This window comes from Lemur catta, chromosome 17 (assembly GCF_020740605.2).
Source record: "Lemur catta isolate mLemCat1 chromosome 17, mLemCat1.pri, whole genome shotgun sequence".
Classification (NCBI taxonomy): Eukaryota; Metazoa; Chordata; class Mammalia; order Primates; family Lemuridae; genus Lemur; species Lemur catta.
In genome coordinates this window covers 11,575,045-11,596,296 of record NC_059144.1, presented here as the reverse complement: position 1 = coordinate 11,596,296, position 21,252 = coordinate 11,575,045, and the positions used below count along the sequence as shown (strand labels likewise).

Sequence of the window (21,252 nt, the reverse complement as noted above, 5' to 3'; positions counted from 1 at the left end):
ACTCAAACATGATAGAGATTTTGGAATTATCAGAGTGGGAATTTAAAATAACTATGGTTAATATGCCAAGGGCATTAGTGGAAAAAGTAGACAACAGACAAGAAGAGGTAGCTAATGGAAGCAGAGAGATGGAGAGTCCAAGAAAGAATTAAGAGGAAATTCCAGAAGTCAAAAACCCTGTAACAGAAATGAAGAATACCTTTGATAGACTCATCAGTAAAATGGACATGGCTCAGGAAAGGACTATGAGCTTGAAGATATGTCAGTAGAAACCTTGAAACTGGCCAGGCACAGTGGCTCACACCTGTAATCCCAGCACTTTGGGAGGCTGAGGTGGGAGAATTGCTTGAGGCCAGGAGTTACAGATCAGCCTGGGCAACATGGCAAGACCCTATCTCTACCAAAAAGATTTAAAATTAGCTAGGGTGCTAGCACATACCTGTGGTTCCAGCTATTGTGGAGGCTAAGGCAGGAGGATTGCTTGAGCCCAGGAATTTGAGGTTACAATGAGCTATGATCATGCACTCTAGCTCGGGTGACAAGAATGAGATCCTGTCTCTTGAAAGAGAAGAGAAGAGACCTTGAAACTGAAAGGCAAAGGGGACAAATGTTGAAAAATCTGAAAAGAACATCTAAGACCTGTGGGACAGTTACAAAAAGTATGACTATATATAATAGGAATACAAGGAGAAGAAAGAATGAAAAGAAAAGAAATACTTGAAATTTTAATATCTGAGAAATTTTCAAAATTAATTACAGTCAGATCCAGGAAGTACCAAGAACACCAAGCAGGATAAATACCAAAATATCTACACCTTGGCATATCATATACAAACTGCAGGAAACAGAGAAAATCTTGAAAGAAACCAGAGAAAAAAACAACAGCTACAGGGGACCGAGGATTATAATTAAATAGGACTTATCTTTATCAACTACATAATCAAGAAAAAAGTGGAGTGACATATTTAAAGTGAAAGAAAAAACCAGCAATCCAGTGAAATTATCCTTTAATAGTGAAGGAGAAAGACACTCTCAAACAAAAGTTGAGAGAATTTGTGGCTAAGTAGACCTGCCTTGCAATAAATGTTAAATTACATTTATCAAAAAGAAGGAAAATTATATGTCAGAAGCATGGATCTACATAAAGGAAGAGCTTTAGAGAAGGAATAAATGAAGGTAAAATGAAACTTTTATTTTTCTTATTCTTAATTGATCAAACAGATAACAATATGTTCCAGGCCAAGTGTGGTGGCTCATGCCTGTAATGCTAGCACTCTGAGAGGCTGAGGCAGGAGGATTGCTTGAGCTCAGGAGTTTGAGACCAGCCTGAGCAAGAGTGAGACCCTGTCTCTATTTAAAAAAAAAAAAAAATTTAGAAAAAATTAGCTAGGCAACTAAAAATATATATATATAGAAAAAATTAGCCGGGTGTGGTGGTGCACACCTGTAGTCCCAGCTACTCAGGAGGCTGAGGCAGGAGGATAGCTTGAACCCAGGAGTTTGAGGTTGCTGTGAGCTAGGCTGATGCCTTGGGACTGTGGCCCAGGCAACAGAGTGAGACTCTGTCTCAAAAAGATAAAACAAAGCGGTAAAAACCCAACATGTTCCAAATATTATTTGATGGTTATAGCTTATGGATAAGTAAGAAATGATAGCAGTGTTACAAGGATGGGAGGGAGGAATTGGCAGTACTCTGTCATAAGGTACTGCTACTACCTGTGAAGCAATATAGTGTTTATTTGAAAGTAGACTTGGTTTAATTATAAATGTATTTTCAAACTGAGGGCAAACACTAAAAAATGTTAAAAAAAGAATTATAATTGATATGCTAACAGAGGAGAAAAGTGGAATCATATAAAATGCTCGGTTAAAACTAGAGAAGGCACAAAAAGAGTAGAAGATAAAAAAAGAAAGAATAAGGGCAATGAATAAAATATAGCAAGATGATAGAGATTAATCTATATCACTAACCCTTTACATGTCATCAGTCTAAAGTAACAGATAAAGACTGTCAGAGTGGATTAATAAAAGAAAAAAGAAAAAACAAGACCCAACTGTATGTTTTCTATAAGAACATTAAATATAAAGACAGAGATTAAAAGTATAATAAATGGATGGGAAAATATATACCATGCTAACACTAATCAAAAGAAAGCTGGAGTAACTATTTTAACATCGGACAGAGCTCACTTCAGAGCGAGGGAAATTATCAGGGATAAAGGGGGCATTACATAATGATTCAGGTGGGTAGAAGCTCCCTGGGGAGGGGACAATTGAACTGAGCCCCCATGAAGCAGGCCAGTCAGTCGTCAGCAAGCATCATGCAGAGAGGACAGCAAGAGCAAAGTCCCTGAAGTAGGCATGAGCTTCATGAGTCTGAAGAAAGAGGGACTTCCGCAGTAGCCCAAGTCAGAGGAGTAAAGGAGAGGCCTGGGGGAGGTGAGGGTGGCAGGTCAGGTCAGACGGAGCCTGCTAGGCTACGGTGAGGCATTGGCCCAAGTCCTGACCTCAGTGAAAAAAGCACTGAGAAAAGCAGTGAGAACAGCAGCCGCCACTCTAGCCTTCATCTCTTGCTCTATAAAATAGGGATAAGGTGCTGGCCTCTTGGAGTTGTGGTAAGAATTACATACTATACATTGAGCACTGAGCTCAGAACCAGGCCCAGCGTTAGGGGCCTTAGCAACAGTAGCAACAGTTATTGGGCTCATCATCAAAAATCAAATGTTCGTGGGCCTTTAAACCCCTTGTCTTTCATTTGTTATTTTTTCTTAATATAATCCCTAATTAATCCAAAAATGTATGAATTATGTATATTATTTTCATCTCTAATTACTAAGAATCGTTGACTCCAGAATCATCAGAGGAGAATCATTCATTCATTCATTCATTCATTCATTGACGGAGTCTTGCTCTGGCATCAGCCTAGCTCACAGCAACCTCAAAGTCCTGAGTTCCAGTGATCCTCCTGCCTGAGCCTCCCGAATAGCTGGGATTACAGGTGCACACTACCACGCCCAGCTAATATTTCTATTTTTATTAGAGATGGGGTCTTCCTCTTGCTGGTGTCAAACTCCTAAGCTCAAGCGATCCTCCCGCCTTGGCTTCCCAGAGTGCTAGGATTACAGGCGTGAGCCACCACGCCTGGCCTCAATACCATTTTTTGACCAGTTTATCTGTTACCCACTTTGACATCTCAGGCATAAATGCGTGAGTACAAACTCACCCTTTCGGTTCATAATTCCTGTGGGATTATGAATTTTTCAGAGGGAAGCTGTGACAGGTCCTTGAATCCTAGATGTTAGAGTTAAAGGGACCCTTATATTAATAGATTATTCTGACTTTATACACGATGCCCCTGGACAGTGTCCCCATCCTTATATCTGTGCACTAGCATCCCTGGAGCATAGGACCAGCCCAAGGTCCACGCAGCTCTCCCTGAATACTCAGAAATCATCTCTTTCCCTTTTGGCTTCTCTTTTTTTAGCAAAAGGATCTCACTGTGTCTCCCAGGCTGGAGTGCAGTGGCATGATCATAGCTCACTGCAACCTCGAACTCCTGGGCTCAATTGATCCTCCTGCCTCAGCCTCACAAGTAGCTGGGACTATAAGCATTCACCATCATGCTCAGCTAATTTTTTGTTGTTGTTGTTACTTTTTTAAAGACAGGGTCTTGCTGTGTTGCCCCGGCTGGTTTTTGAACTCCTGGCCTCAAGCGATCCTCCCACCCTAGCTTCCCAAAGTGCTGAGATTACAGGCATGAGCCACTGTGCCTGGCCCTGGTCCCTCATTTTGACTCTTAATTATTTCCAGTCTGGCACTTGATTCTCTCATTGTTTATTAAAACTTTTTGATTATTTTATGTTTACTTAGGGGATCTGGTTAGAAACATGGGAAATGATATTGTTTGTGGTTCTAAGGAAATGCCCCCCAGGAAGTTCTGTTTTCCTAAGTGTGTGTGTAGGATTCAGGGTGTTACACATGGTTTCCCTGGCATGTTGGGGCAGATGTGAAAACCTGCTCTAAAATATGTGGTTCTACAGGTCTGGTACAGACTGAGTCTCGATGGATGGTCCTGATGGCCTCACTGATGAGGCAGTTCTGCCTGCGGAGCTGAGCTTCTCGGGGGGACTATCCTTGGCTAGGCTTTTACCTGAAAACAGCTCTGGCCTGCCCCACCCGCTGGCAACTCTCCACATGCCCATTCTCCTATATGTGTACGAGCTCTTCACAATTTCCTTTCTTAATCTAAAATTATTTTCTAATTCACTATTTAAATATTCCTTGCCATTTACATTGATCTGTTTATAGAGATCGTAACCATTATTGCAATTACTATTGACTTCACAGGCCCTTTCTTTACACCCGTCATTCTGTGTATTCTAAGTATTTATCATTCTAATATTTCATCATTCTAATCTTCTAAGTATTTCCCTGCAAATATAAAAACATATACTCTTTCCTACCAAATCTTACCGTTTTTGTTTCTGGCCACCTTATTTTCTAGGACCGCCTAAAAGTTTTATCTATTGCCTCTCCAGTCAATATATCTCACCACCCCCCAGATCTTATCTCCTGGTGACGTATACAGACAGCAAGTTTGCCTTCAGCTCAGCCTTTCCGTTAGGTAAAAGGTGGGAAACTTACCTGGTGCTTTGTGTTGTTTTCATTGGATTACCAGGACATGAAGTGGTGGATGCGCTGGGAGTGGGCAAACGCGGCAGTGCAAAGTCGCGAAAGCGAGACGGTGGTTTCTGCTGGATGTTTGAGTCCCGCATCAGCTCGCTCCCCACAGCTGTTCTTCAGCTTTTTCATTTATCTCCATGCATTTTTCAAGATACGTATTCCAGAGCTTTCCATTCTTCTCAAGTCCCAGTCTAGGCCTCTCCACCTGCCTTACCTCGCTTGGTGGCCCCACCTCTTATGTCTGCACTTTGCTGTAGGGAGTCCCTCAGCAGTTTTCTGCAGCCCTTGCCTTGTTCTAGCCACGGTCTTTCTGTTTATTTGGTTTTTTTTTTTTTTTTTTTTTGAGACAGAGTCTCGCTTTGTCGCCCAGGCTAGAGTGAGTGCTGTGGCATCAGCCTAGCTCACAGCAACCTCAAACTCCTGGGCTTAAGTGATCCTACTGCCTCAGCCTCCCGAGTAGCTGGGACTACAGGCATGTGCCACCATGCCCGGCTAATTTTTTCTATATAGATTTTTAGCTGTCCAAATCATTTCTTTCTATTTTTGGTAGAGACGGGGTCTCACTCTTGCTCAGGCTGGTCTCGAACTCCTGACCTCGAGCGATCCACCCGCCTCGGCCTCCCAGAGTGCTAGGATTACAGGCGTGAGCCACCGCGCCTGGCCTGTTTATTTGTCTATAATGCTTTGTCATTAACTAGGCAGAGTTCATGTAACACCAACTGGCACTCAGCTTAATTAATAGCTCATGAAATGCATTTTGGAAAATACTGCCTTAGCAAAAAGAGCCAGTCCCACCTCACTTTTTCATTCCTGTTTTACACCATGAATCTCTGCCAACACCCGCTGGTCATGCCCACTTCCCACGTGAAGCCTTCCTTGGCTAGAAACGAACTCTTCTGTGGCTTCAGAACATTTCATCTCTGTCTTGTCTAAAACTTTTTTTTCCTTCATTTGTTTTTGCCTTCTTCAATACATAGTTTTATCTCCTCTGCAAACTACTTACAGATAAGAGCCCAATTTATTCATATCTGCATTCCCCCACAGCTCTTAGCAGAACTTTGATGAAAATAAGTAACTACTAAACAGATGACATGTGAAATCTCTGCCCCTGTACACCCAGAAAGAGTCTATGTAGCCTACAGAATTTTCAGGCAAAATTTTAGAGTCTTCTGATTATCCATTTTTCCCAAAATTTATTATCTAATTTGTTATAGAACATATTTATATAACATACAGATAAAATATATGGAATTAGACTATCTTTTTTCAGAAATATATCTTAAATTTCTCTCAGAGTTTTTACGCTTATCTGAAAATTACGTAATTTTTCTACCTTGTCTTTCATTAGGACAGTACTACCTGCAACACACTTTTGGGATTAAATGACATTTGAACCTCTCAGTTACTCTGTGAGGTTAGTAGGGCAGATAACACTGCCCCTGTGCTCCAAATATGTATGTAGTTGCTGTAAGTGTAAGTGATTTATCCAAGGGTACTTGGTTCTGAGGGGCCAAACCAATTCCAGAATCTGAATCCCGTAGAAAGGTATTAGTTTTCATACCTGTACGCGGATGCTTATTAATGAAGGGCAGCTTATGTTGGTATGGTTCTGCATGTCCTGTGTTCACATCACAGGCATATGTGTGTAGTCCAGGAGAAACTCGAATCCTAGACCTTTGTATTAAGTCACCTACTTCTTGCATAATAAAGACAGTATCCAAAAGCTGGACACAGAAATCATGGTCATATCTTTGTTATGAACACAATACTTGCAGTTTTTAAATGGGCTGAATAACTGCCCAAACCAGGTAAGTCGGGCCACTCATACTCTTCATGTATAGTTTTCAGCATGGGCTGGATCTTGGTAGGCCCATACCTGGCAATATTCCAGTTCCAGAAGCTGGAGGTTATCAATGAGGAATTTGAAGAGAGTATAGTTGTTCGTTTTCCTGCTTTGGAACATCAGGATGTCTCAATTGAGTCCTGGAAAGATTAATTCCCACAAATCAAATGGATATTTTAGATCATTTTCTGTGTTCCAAAGATTTTACTTTGTCCTTGCTCCAGCAACTGGATACATCCTTGTGCTGGCATGCTGGGCAGTATTGCGACATGAACTTCAGTGTCATTACTTCTCTGCAAAAAGCTTTCTTTGCTTTTGCAATATCTGAGCAGGAAGAAAACCTGGGTGTGAAAGTTTCTTCGTCTGGACCCAGGCCTGATAAGGGGAAAGTGTGGGCTTCACTTTCTACGTTTGCACTTCCCCTCATACTCCACTTTAGTCAAGGAACACATGATAGGGGCTCCACATGCATCTCCTAACTTGCAACTGGTAAGGAAATTCAGTTTGTCAACAGTCATGAAAAATCTCATTAATCCCCAAGCTTTGGTCATCATGCTAGGAGAGGGCACTTACGAGTCACTCAGAAACTTGAGGTGGTTGTGAATATCCATGCTCAGCAGGGGTGCAATGCTGAGTTAAGGTTCTAATTAGGGGTAGTGTTTGATGTGGTCTTCCATTAAACTTCCCGCTGAGCGTGGGATCAGGAGGGGTGCCCCAGGAGAGCCCTTTCCCCATGCCCCTTGTGCAGCAGCAGCACCGTTTCCTCTGGGCAGGACCACTCACCCAGTCTACACTGGAACTTCCTTTACCACCTCAGTGTCCAGTGGTCTGCGCAGCCTGAAATAGCTGGTGGCAGTTTCTGCTTTCAACTCAGGAGAACACTGTGTCGTCTTCTGGTAGGAGTGCTGTTCCCTTAAGTACTAAAAACTAAAATCAGAGACTAGCATCATAGGAACAGGAGAAAAAAATTGTATATGGATCAAGAGGAGTAAATTGAGAGACCCCCCACACTAGATCTGAGTATTCTAGGTATGGAAGAAATGCCACCATGTCTTGGTCCCTGGTTCCAAGGACATACCATATATTATAGGTTAATACACCACCTCACAGGGTGGTATGTCCAGTTTGCCCTGTAAGTGAGTTTTCAACAGTCATCATGCACATGGGAGGCTGTGTCTCTGTGCACATTTCGTCAGCTCCGCTGGGCCAGTGTGCCTCTGTCACACTGTGTTTCTTGCTACAGCTTAGAATACATCTTGCTGTTATTCCTCAAGAATGCCTTGGCTTTTCTTAGTCTTATTTCATTTCAATAAATGTTTTAGAGTCAGCTTGTTAAGGTACACACATACATTACATGGAATCCATAAATCATTCCAGGCAGGGAAATCACAACAATATTGAGTCTTCTGGTCCATAAAGAAATACATGATTCCATCTATTTAGATGACTTTAACATCTCTCAATAAAGTTTTGTAATTTTCTTTATACTTTCCTTGTAAGAGCTATTCCTATGGACTTCCTATTTTTATGCTCTTTTAAATAATTTCATTTCCTTTTCTAACCATTTTTTGCTAGTGGAAAGAAATGCATTAGGATTTTTATGAGTTTATCCCATATATACTAACTTTGATAAACTCTCTTATTAATCCTGACCATTTTCCATAGATTTTTTTGGAGATTCTGTGAATACAATCATGTCATCTGAAATAATGAGAGTTTTGCTTCTTCCTTTCTAATTCATAATCTTCTATTTCTGTTTCTTGGATTACTGTGTTGGCAAGGATCTCCAGTGCCAATGTTGATGTGATGTAAGGGGACATTCTTCCCTCCTTCACAGTCTCACACATCAGGATTTCGATGTTGCATCATTTAGTAGTTGTAGTTTTTGATAGATATTCTTTGACAGATTAAGGAAGTTCCCTTCTATTCCTAGATTGCTAAGAATTTTTTTTTCATAAATGAATTTTGAATTTTATGAAACACTTTTTTAAACATCTTTTAAGATGATCATCTGACTTTTTTCATTTAATCTATTAATGTGATTAAGTGTACAGATTGACTTTTTAATGAAAACCCATATGTGTATTCTTGGGATATATCCAACTTGGTCATAATATTATATTATTTTTGTACATTATTGAATTGGTTTGCTGATACTTTGTTGAGATTTTTGTATGCATGTTCATGAATGAGATTGGCCCTTCATTTTGGTATTAAGATTGCACTAGCCTAATAAAATAAGTTTATTTTCTCTTTTCCTATACTCTGGAAGTTTCTCTAAAATAATATTTGTTCTCTGAAGGTTTTGTAGAATTTGCTAGTGACAACATCTGAGCTAGCTTTTCCTTGTTAAAAAATCTTTTTCAACTGTGATTCAATTACTTCAAAGCTCATAGAATTAACCTAGTTTTTATATATCATCTTGTATCTATATTTGCTAAATTATATTTTTCTAGGAATTTGGCCATTTCATCTAAATTTAAATTTATAGGCATAAGCTATGCATATTTTCTAAGTATCTATATGTATCCCTTTTTATTTCTAATGTTATTTATTTCTGCCTTCTTTTTTTCTTGATTCACATTGTCAAAGTCCCATCAATTGTATTAGACTTTTTTAGAAGAACCAACTTTTGATCTTGGTTATCCTCTCTTTTGTGTGTGTGTTTTATATTTCTTTAATTATTACTTTTGTCTTTATGGTTTCTTCCCTTCTAGTTTCTTTGAGTTTGATTCTTTCAGTTTTCAGTACTTCTTGAAATGAGTCTGGTTAAGTTGCAGTCTTTATTCTTTTCTAAAGTAAGCATTTAATTCTACACATTCCCTGTAGATACTGCTGTAATGTGTTATAATATCTCCTGTTCTCATTATAACTTAGCTTAACATATTGTTAAAGTTCCATTTTAATATTTTGTTGGCCCATGAGTTATTTAGAAGTATATTTCTTAATTTCTAAACATAGAGGTTTGTGCTAATTATCTTTTTGTTCTTTGTTGTCAATAGCTTTTGGCCCACAGAATATAGATTGAATTTTAACCCCTTGAAATGTATTGAGACTTCTTCATCACCTATACCAGGGTTTGCCAAACATTATTTGTAAAGAGCCAGATAGTAAATATTTTAGGCTTTGTGGTCCATACATTGTCTGTCCTAGATACTCAACTCCGCTGTTACTGCGCCATAGACAATATGTAATTGAATGAGTGTGGCCGTGTTCCAATAAAACTTATAAGCTGAAATTTAACTTTCATATAATTTTCACAGGTTATAAAATATTCTTTTTATTTTTTTCCCAACCATTTAAAAAGTAGAAAGCATAAAAGCATTCTTAGCTTGCAGGCCATACAAAAAAGATGCCAGGTTGTCATTAGCCCCTGACGATTGTATTTGTGGATCCTTGGCCTACAATATGGTCAATTTTTAAAAAGCGTTCTGTGCATGCTTGAAAAATTTGTCTTCTGTAACTGTTGGGTAAAGTATTTTATATGTATCCATTAGGATGAGTTTGTTAGTTGTGTTTTCAAATCGTTTATATTCTTGCTATTTTCTAGAAAATATTTTCTTTGAAATATATGTATGTTAATAAAGAACACAAATTGTAAGTATACAGCATGATGGATGTTTTTAGAGTGAACACATTTGTGTAATACCACCCCAGATCAAAACATCAGATATTGCCACACCCCAAAAGTCTCTGTCATGCTCTGTTCCAATCACTAATCCCTTGAAAAGATGGCCTCTATTCTGACTAGTGTCACCATTGATCAGTTTTATCTGTTTTTGAACTTTCTATGAATGGAATTATATAATATGACTTTGTATCTGTTTGTTTCACTCAGCATTGTATTTGGGTCATTTCCATAATGTTACATGTAGTTACGGTTTGTTCATTTTCATTACTGTGGAATATTCTACTGGGTGGACATACCACAAATTTTTGATTCATCCTCCTGTGGATCGACCTGGGGGTTGTGTCCTGTTTGGTGAATTTGTATAACTTGCCTTTTTCACTTTCATCATGAGCAGAATTTCTAGTATTTTTATAAAGTTTTTATGGTTGGTGCCCTTTGTATTTTAAGAAATCCTTGCCCTATCCTAAGGTTGTGAAGATTTTCTCATGTTTTTTTCCAGAACCTTTATGGTTTTTGCTTTAATAGTTTGGTCTATAATTCATTTCATTTTTGTCTGTCGAATCAGGTGAAGGTCAGGGTTCACTTTTCCATATGGCTATCCAGTTGTTTTAGTGTTTTTATTGAAACAGACTTCCCTTTCCCCACCAAATTGATATACTGCCTTTATTGCAAATCAATTATCATATATATGTGGTTATATTCTTGGACTCTATATTCTGTTCCATTGAAATATTTATCCTGGTGCTGCTATAATGGTTTCTTAATTATTATAATTTTATAGTGTGCCTTGAAATCAGTTAATATAAGTCTTCTTATTATTGTCTTGACTAATTTATGTCTTTTCATTTCCATATGAACTTAGAATTAGCTGGACTATCTACAAAAAAAGCTTGCCAGAATTTTGATTGGGTTTTATTGAGTCTGTAGCTCCATTGTAGAAAAACTGACATCTTAGAAATATTGAAACTTCTAGTCCATGAATATTGTACCTCTTTCTATTTATTTAGATTATCTTAAATTGATCTCAGCACTGTTTGGTAGTTTTCAGTATAGATGCCTTGCAAATCTTTTGTCAAATTTATTTTAGATTTTTGATGCTATTATAAATAGCATTTTTAAATGTTATTTTTAAATTGTTGGTTGCCAAGATTAAGAAATGTAACTGATTTGGGGGTTATATTGTATCCTGAAACTTATCAGAATTCACTTATTAGTTCTAGATAAATTCCTTTGGACTTTTCATGTACATAATCATGTTAATCTGTGAATAAAAATAATATTACTTATTTCTTCAACTCCTGGCCTCAAGCAGTCCTCCTACCTCAGACTCTCATAGTGCTGGGATTAAGCCGTCATGCCCGTCCAATTTTACTTATTTCTAATCTTTATGTTCCTTTTTTCTCCCTCTTCCTATTCTTTCTTTCTCTCATATTTCCTTGTTGTAATGACTAGGACCCTCAGAAATGTTGAGTAGAAGAGGTGAGCATAGTCATCCTTGCCTTTTCAGATCCTTGGTAGAAAACATCTAATATTTCATTCTTAATTATGATACCATATTTTTTCCCTTTAAGATTTCATTAAATTGAGGCAGTTCCCTTTTATTCCCAGTTTGCTGAGAGTTTTTGTTCTGTAATTTTGTAAAGGATTTTTGCATCTTTGCTGAGGAATATCAGTTCATAGTTTTCTTATCATGTCAGCTCCTCATGGGTAACAACAGTCTCTCATTCACTGTTGTATCCCAAACCCCTCCCCTAATGCCAGTGACAGAAAGGGTGTTTTAGAAATAAACAATTGTTGAGAGAATTCAAAAGACCTGGGATGGAGACCCCCCATTCATTAATTTACATTGTTTAAGATATTAATTTCACTCATCTAGCAGGTGTTTGCCTTCTAACTATGTGCCAGGTGCAGTGCTAATCACTGGGGATTTTCCTCTTCCATCTCTAGCCATTCCTTCTCAGTCTTCTCTTCTAATTGTTTTTCATGTCTCCAACCTCTGAACATTGGAGAGCCAGAGGATATAGTCCTTGAGCCACTTCTCTTGCTCTTTTGATGATGTCATCTAATCTCATGGCTAGAAACACCATCTATAAATGAATGACTCTTATATTTACATTGCTAGCCCAGGCCTCTTCTCTGACTTCCAGCCTGGTGTATCTACTCCCCTCCTCAATTCATCATTGCTGGGTACCTAATAGCCATCTCTAACTTAGCACGTCTAAAATTGAACTAATGAGGCTCCCCCTCAGTCTTCTCCACTTTAGGAAAAAGTAGCCCCAGCCTTCCAATTGCCAGACCAGAAACCATGGCGTCATCCTTGACACCTCTCTCTCTCCCACCTCATTAACAATCCTCAACAAATCCTGTCAACTCTACCCTCAAAATATAGCCAGAAACCCACCACCTTTCCCCACTTCCCCTGCTACCATTCTGATCCAAGCCGTCATCATCTCTTGTGGAATTATTCAGTAGTTCCGCAGCTGGTCTCAGTAATTCCCCTTTGTAGTTTTTCCAACACAGGGGCCAAACAGTACCTTTAAAATGTAGGTTAGATCATATCCTCTACTTCCCTAAACCCTCCAAGTGGTTTCTGTCTTGCTCAGAGTAGAAATCCAGAACCCTAAAATTTCCTACAAGGCCCCTCTTGTCACCTGTCCAACTTTATCACCTTCTATTCTTTCTTTCACTCACTTGGCTCCAGCCACTGTGGCTTCCTTGCTCTTGCATAAATATACTAATTCTATTCCCACCACAAGCGCTATGTTTGCTGTTCCTTTGCTTGGAATTTCTTCCATCAGATGTCCTCAAAGCTTGTGGTTCATTCCCTTACTTCCTTTAGGTCTTTACTGAAATGTTATCTTCTCCTTAAAGTGCTCCCTGGTTATTTGATTAAATTAGAGACCTCCCACACACACCAAAAAAAAATATTCTATTGTTCCTCCCTGCTCTATTTTTCACCTTAGCACTTTTACTACTTGTCATTTATTTTATATGTTTATACTGTTTACTCTCTTAAAGATCCAAGAAACTTTAAGGTCAATGAAATCAGGGATTTTTGTATTATTTTCTGCCTTTTCCCCAGTGAATAGAACAGCATCTATCACAATAATACATACTTTTGAATAAATAAATGAGTGAAAAAGTGAATAAATGTAAGAGTTATAAAGCAGACCCAGTCATGGAGCTCATAGTCTTCATATCAATGAATGGAGTTAATGAAATTCTAATGGGGAAAAAAAAATGAAAGCAAAGAAAGAAATCCAAAACAGGCGCAAAAACTTTGTGGGTTGCCCACATGGTAGAAATGGCTAAGGAAAGCCAATTCTCTATTAAGGAAGTAGAAGGAAATAAGAATAATTTAGTGTCTTGGAAGCAGAGGGGTAAAAGTTCAAGAAGAATGAGGACTGTAAATAAGACCTTGTGGTTGTTGACAGGGATAGTCATCATCTCCTTTAGGAGTTAATGTGCTTCAGGACCCATGGCAGGACCATTACCAATTCCAAAACCGGTGTCAGGAGAACGCAAGGCTAGTGTTGTGCAGTGAAGTGTATCTGCGTACCATGCATAATCTACATGTTGTAAGCACTTAGAAAGAGCAATGCCATTTCTGTAAATAATAACAGAAGGAAAAAAAGAATAACCTGGTGATAATTTATTATTGAAAGTTTTGCTGGAGAGTTCCTATAGAGGGCTGTTGTGGAGCAATCTTGCTTCACTTGAAAGCCCCTGATCCATGTCCTGTTAAGGGAAACTGCTTTGTGAGTGACAGCCTTGTACACATTTCAGGTCTCAGACATCAGTCAGCTGTTCTCATAGCTTTGATGTGACTTTTACTTGTTTTTGAAAGTTAAGTGTTTTTCCATTTTGAATCAACAGGTTCCGTTTTTTGGGCCTCTGTTTGATGGAGCCATAGTGAGTGGGAAGCTGCTGCCAAGCCTTATATGTGCCACTTGCATCAATGCCAGCAGGGCTGTGAAGTGCCTCATCCCGCTCTACCAGAGCTTGTATCTTTTTGCTTTAAATGCATAACTTACTAGCCATGCCAGAATCGAGATTCCTGTCAGTTTTTCATCAGAGGTAAGTATTAAAACCTAAGTTGAAGAGGGAAGAAAGATTTTTTTTCAATCTATGTTGAAAATAACATAATATGATTTCCATAGCATTTGTTAATTTATATTAAATGTAATAATTTTGTGCTGCATTGAACTTAAGAAGAATTTATTTTTATAATTTACACACGTGTTTGTGTCTGAGAAGCTGTGGCTATCATGAGATGCTCATACCTCCTTAGGTATTTTTTGCCAAATTCAGTCTCTTCCTGTATCCTCCCTATTTGTTGCAGTCCATTGTGTGTAAGGTAGAATGCTGAGCAAAATCTAACAGTTTCATTCAGGCGCCTACCAGAAACCAGAAGCAAATGAAATGACTCTAATAAATCAAAGAATGTGGCAAGTGCCACCTGAGAAGTGCAAATAGAGTCCTGGAAGGTCAGAGGAGGGAGAGATTGCATCTGGTTGGGAAGAGAGGCAAAGGCGTTCTGAACAAAGTTGTATTTGGACTCATCAGTAAGAATAGCTAGAAATTCTTTTGTTATTTCCCCAAATCATTAATATTTCTTTCTCTGGTTCCTGATTTTGTTTCTAAAAATAAAAGAAATTTCACTTTTGTAATTTTTTTCTCAAGCATTAATTGGCATGCTGTAATTCTTAAATCCAAGCATGACCTCAAATTATAAGAAAAAAAGATTAAGGTGAGTGACTTCATAAAATTGCTGCAAAAAATATCTGACCTCCTGATAATATTTAGAATCTCTTTGTTTATGATTGGTATTGATAATGATTAAAACTGTATTGTGTTTGACCTCTTTATATATACTCCTCCCAACCTAATAGTAAGTGATGTGGTGCTAGCGGGTAGGAGTGGGGGTGGGTGAGAAATATACTGTGTGAATAGATACAGTTCATGAAAAATACCTTTCATTAAAATCCCAGTCACTTCATTGACTGATATTCTGCCTTTAGATTTAAAAAAAAATACATATGCCATGTGGCAACTTAGAATTATCATAGAAATTAGTAGTAGAAAAGAGCTATTAGGTCCCATCTGGTCCCTCCCCTGGGGGCCAGGACAGCATTATTCCCTTCAGTGTACTCTCTCATGCTTTGTCCAGGTTGGGGGTGAGTGTTTTGGAGATGGCATTCTCTGCAGTGATTTCTGAAACACTCTAGACTTAATCTTATGGCTGGTGTCGATTCAGCCTTGAGCATGGAGTTTTCATTTCACATGCTGTTAAAAAGAGCTTCTTGGCAGAAATGAGAAAGACCTATTCAGTGATTGGCTTGTCAGTTTGCATGTCAACTAGGACAAGCTGGACACTCATCAGTCACATATATTAGACCAAGGCAACAAAAAAATATTATTTTTCAAATAAGAAAATTCCATTTTATATCTTAGTCCATTATGATTTTTGTCACATCACCTTCTTCACTTATTGAACTTCTCATTATAAAATACTTGCTTTGTTATTTTGTTGACAGTGCTTTCTCAAATAAGAATTAATATAGAACCATTGGAGTAATCAGGTTTAGGAAAAACAATATTTTAGAAGTTCAAAGGATAATATTCAGCATCACTTCAAAAATTGTTTAAGGAAACACATCAGGACTAATATGGATACCAGCTAGGGCTCTGATGCTAATGTGGGTTTGTAAATATACTCTAAACCAGTGGTCCCCAACCTTTTTGGCACCGGGGATGGGTTTCATGGAAGACAGAGTTTTTCCACGGACCAGGGTGGAGGATGATTTCAGGATGATTCAAGCGCATTACATTTATTGTGCAGTCAGAACTCTCTGCTAATGATAATCTGTATTTGCAGCTGCTCCCGGGCGCTGGCATCACTGCCTCAGCTCCACCTCAGATCATCAGGCATTAGATTCTCATAAGGAGCACACAGCCTAGATCCCTTGCATACACAGTTTACAATAGGGTTCTCACTCCCATGAGAATCTAATGCCGCTGCTGATCTGACAGGAGGTGGGGCTTATACAGTGATGCAAGCGATGGGGAGCGGCTGTAAATACAGATGAAGCTTCACTCGCTCACCTGCCTCTCACCTCCTGCTGTACAGCGCAGTTCCTAACAGGCCACGGATGGGTGGGTACCAGTCCACGGCCCAGGGCATGGGGACTGCAGCTCTGAACCATAAAACAGCCAACTTGACATTGCAGAGGACAACTTAGTAGAGAAATTAGGAAAAGGAAAGTAACAAAACCTATTATGTTGACCATTATAAAAATTTTTTAATATTTTTCTTATACTTTGAGAAGATTTAATTGGTGCTATTCAAGTAAATTATTGAAAACAAAAAATAAAATGTTATACATTAAAAACTTTGCAATCATTTAGCTATTCTTTAATTTTTATCTACAGAAGGGCTAATATTCAGGCCAGAAATGAGGGATATAATAAGAAGAGAAAATGAGAAAAAAGGAAAAAATATGAAAAAAGAGAGCATTTTTAAGGCATTTTTGTTCTTTAAAAAATTACTAATTGCTAATTTTTAAAACTCTCTCTCCATATATATATGCCTGCCTAAGCTATTAATAATTAATTGTCAAAACATCCAGGTCAACATGCTTTGGCAAAAGTCTAAACTCATTTGATTATGTCATACCTGATTACCTGATGTCTAGAATTTGCTGCCACATTGAGATAAGTCTTAGATTTGAATTTAGAAAACTTGAATAACCTAACAAATCCTAACTATGGATGTCTGATTACATTTATTCATTTACCAAAGAAACAGTTACTATGGACTCGCTGTCCTCCAGGTCCAGCACTAAGGGCTGGGGCTACAGCAGGGGGCAAGGCAGACCAGGTTTGTGCGCATGTGCTTCACAGAGAAGTCAGACACACTAATAAATACATAAGTGAATTGGGAGAAATTATGTAAAGAAATTAAATAGAGAGTTGGGTGAAAAAGAGTCAGGGCAGGCAGAGGCCTCTGAGGAGACAGCATTTAGGCTGAGATTGGAGGGGTGCGAGGGAAGCTGTCCTCAGAGAGCAGGGGTGGCATTTCAGGCAGAGGGTATGGGGACTCAGAGTGTTCTCCAGTGGTAAGCTTGTGTCTTTTCCGGATTGTATGCATGTTCACGTCCATCAGGGTGCCTGTGATAGGCCCAAGAGCCAGATTCCAGCAGAGGTGGTGTTGTGGTTGATCCCCAAGGAAGCCGAGCTTCCCTGACTCGCCCTGCTCACGCCCACCTTGGAAGTTTTCATCTTAGTGCAGCATCCTGGCATTAACACCCAAGGCTGCCTGATGCCAGGTGCAACAGGTAGGGAGGGAGTACAGGCCTCACCACCCCAAGCCTGTGCAAGCCCCCCAAGGACTAAGGAGATCAGCAGTACCTTGGACACAACTAGAACCTAGGCCAGCTACGTAACCTGAGGGTATCAATGCAGAATGAAAATGTGGGGCCCCTTTTTCAAAAAGCAGGAAAAAGTACCCTTAAAGGTCCTAAAATATAAAGCTTTTTCCATTCTTCTATAATCTCTTGGCTTGTTACGGTTTTCTTTAATTTTCTATTCAGTGTTATTCTAAGTAAAGAAATATTAAAAATTTAAATTATTAGCATTACTGTTATCACTCTTCTAGGATCCAAGTACCAACCAGACATGACCCTGCTTAGCTTCTGAGGTCACACAAGGGTTAGGCATGTTCAGGGTGGTATGGCCATAGACATATCACTCTTCTTTATATTATACAGTTCCAGGTTAATATGCAGATATATGAATATTTAACTCGTATATGGACTCACCAAAATTATGCAATTCATATTTCATAGCTCATGCATGTGTACATATTTTGCTCTTACCAGAAGAGTGGGGACATCACATAAAACTTAGTATTTCACTCTTTCATGTACACATATTCTACCAGCACTGTGTACCATCACTTTATTGATGAGTAAGGAAGGATGGGCAGGAAAAGAGACTATGAGTCACCCTGATTTTTCCTTCCCTTCTGTGTCATCATTTTCAGAGTAAGTGGTCGGCTGATACAGGGAAGTAACACCACTGAGAAAGGATGCAACAGGGTTCCTTGGTTGTTCATGTTTCTCAGGGTGCTACTGCTTTCCTTCTGCATTCAAGGCAAGTTCTGGCTTAGGAAGAGAGTGTGGCCACCCAGGGTAGTCAGATCCACTGAACACTCCACCACAGGGGAAACACACTGCCCATGTGTAGCTATGCAGGTTGCACACCCCTGCAGCCCTGCCTGCAGCCCCTCCTGAAAGCCTCCAGACAAGTTGGGGAACTCTCTTCCTGGGTGTTTGTTAGAGTTGGTTACCTTCCTAAGGCCTGGTGGTATATCCCTTGGCAAAATCATATTGACATATGACCCTGGACCCGTTAAGGAGTGAAGCAGCTTGTATGCACAGCCCTAGAAGAAAAGTTCATTTAAGAGACAAAAAATCTGAGAAAGAATTACTATCCTATTCCCCTGAGATACTAGCTGCAGCGGTGAGTGCTGACAAAGAAAGGGAAATTTCTTTGTCAACTCAGGCCGTTTTATACGGGCAACCCCGTATCTCCATTTTCTTTCTAATACTTAGATTACACTTGTTATGTAGAACATTGCCAAACTGCTCACTTCATCCAAATGTCACTTATTTCTTAGGTATCAGAATCACTATTTTATGAACAAAGGATGTTGTTAAGTTGAAACCTTCTATAAATCTTTTAGAAAGGGAGCACCTGCTTTCTTGTATTGACCGTACATAGCCAAACATTAAACCTGATAACAAATAAAGAATCAATGGAATTCCTCGTTATTCTTATCTACCTGTCCCCTCCCCAGCTAATGACTGATATTTAACTTAAAATAGTGTCAGTTGGGATTTAGTTTTACATAAGATTTAACTAGAAGGAGAAATGTGGGCAGCTGTGTATTAATTTTGTTCATTAATGTTCAAGAAAATAAACGTTACTGATTAAGCTGAAGATGGGGGGCATTACTGGAGCAAATTTGCTCTTTTTGTGTCTTTTTGAGCAGTAAATCTAGCTTAGAATCAATAGCAAAGGAGTTCTTGTTTGAGGGATCTTGGCTAAATGATAAACAATTGGAACTATGTGGCAAAGGCACATAGAAGACTGAAAAATACCATTGTTTTACATGATCCAAAAAAAAAGTGGACACAGTAGGGATGTGTTTGGAAAGCACCCTTGGTAATATGTCAGCCTGGCCCCTTTGTCCCTCCGGGGTTCTCTTGTGACATCCTCAGCAGGCAAAATCAAATCTGTCAAGTGGAGCCTTCGTCCTGTGGCCACTGCTCTTCTGAGCAGTGAGGGCCAACTCACCTGCCATCTGCTTTTTCTATCCCTCTTGGGCAATCAGAGGGCCTATTCCTGTGCCTAGAGGGTTGTAAATGGGAAGCCTGCCACATGTTATGTTTACAGTTCCCAAGCCAACTAAGGATTCCCAAATCAAACCATGGTCAGCTGATAGAAGTTTCCAAAACCATTTGAGCTAGGGCTTTCATTCTGCTCAGCAGATAACTTGTTTCGGGGAAAAGGCTGCCTCACAGTATGCAGTGTGCCCATTAGGAGTTCACCCTGAATCAGACAGATGGTGGCTTTTTAAAATAAACGTCCACTTCAATAGAACAATAGTCTCAATGGCATTCACCATCTCTACTCTCTATAACTATCAGCATTTGATGGAGACAACTGAGCTGCCTAAGAAAAAGTAATTTTGGGTCTCATTCTTTCACAAGTGAAATTTAGTTTCATTTTCTGTTAACAGAAATATTTGACAATACCAGACCTTCTCTCTTAGACCCATGCCTTTGTAATATCATTGCTAAAGTCTGCTCTCACTTTACACATCTTCAAAAATGACCCCTCTCCCTAAAACGTTAACCACCCTGTTTCTTTCTTCTCCAGTGGGATCTTTAGTTCTTTTTCCTGGGCAGACCTCTAATTTCTTTCTTTCATCTCTGTACACTTCGGAAAAGAAGTGGTAGCATGTGTTGTATTTTGCCGTGCAGAACCAGTTATGCATCTGTCAACATTTACAGTGTCCCCGCCACATGCTAGGCACTGTCCTAGCGACTAGGAATAGAAATATGAACAAGGTATTCCAAATGAGGGGACAGTGTTTGCTCATGGACTAAGCTTTGAAAGAACACCTCACATTTGAGAACGACAGATATATTCTATATAGCAGAGTATAGGACGGATACACACACGTACACAAACCAAGGATGGAGGTGATGAAAACATTGCCGAGGCTGTGGAAGGAGTTCTGAGAGTTGGGTCTGAGTGAAGACAGTGGCAGGGGATGGATTGGATATCTGTGTAAGGAGGAGGACCAAGTCAGTGTGGGACCTGCTGGACTGACAGAGGTGGGAGAGTGAAAAGAGAATCACAGACAGGATGCTCTGAAGCATTTGAAGAGTAGGCTTGGAAGGAGGAGGTGGAGATAAAGAAAGGCAGAAGAGAATGAGAGAAAGTGATTTCCCAGGAATACAAGGAAGAGAGAAATGAAGGGTTGCTTCTAGCAGACTGGTCAAGAAAGACACATTCTACTGGATGGTCTTATCCATGACTGGTTCCAGCAGTCTCAAGTCTTCACCTGGAGGACTGGGTATATGAGGACCTAGAACTGAATTACTGCAAGGAAAGGGATAAAAACATATCAGACAATAGGAGCACCAAAAAGAAAAAAACACTTCTGGGTGGGATTAAAGTGCCTGTGAGTGGAACGTGCATGGGAGAGGGGCTGGGTAAGAGCAGCAGCCAGAATGGAGTCGTACCCCAGATCGGAGGGGGGATGAACAAACTTTTCTAATCCAAATTTCTAAACAGACCTGAAGCAAAATTTAGTTGTAATGGGAATTTCTACTACTTGATATTAGCTCCAAGGGACCTTCCACTAAAGGTGACTAGCATTTGATAAATTCTTGGCTGGTATACACTCTCACCTCTAAGAAAGCAAAGGAAACAAATAAGGGGGGACTACTAATTTGGTTTAGATCCATTTCTTAGCAATTTGAAAGAATGGATTTGTGACTTTGGATGCTGCAGAAAGTAA

The 21,252-nt window shown here is 39.3% G+C and overlaps 1 protein-coding gene across 3 annotated transcripts in view; it reads left to right on the top strand.

The window, feature by feature from the left end:
* Positions 1-21,252, top strand: part of RALGAPA2 (Ral GTPase activating protein catalytic subunit alpha 2) — a 316,728-nt gene that overhangs the window by 215,699 nt on the left and 79,777 nt on the right. For all 3 annotated transcript variants that reach the window (XM_045529190.1, XM_045529188.1, XM_045529189.1), the window contains exon 37: positions 14,034-14,161. In XM_045529190.1, coding sequence (XP_045385146.1) covers positions 14,034-14,161 — 128 coding nt within the window. The remainder of the gene's footprint in view (positions 1-14,033; positions 14,162-21,252) is intronic.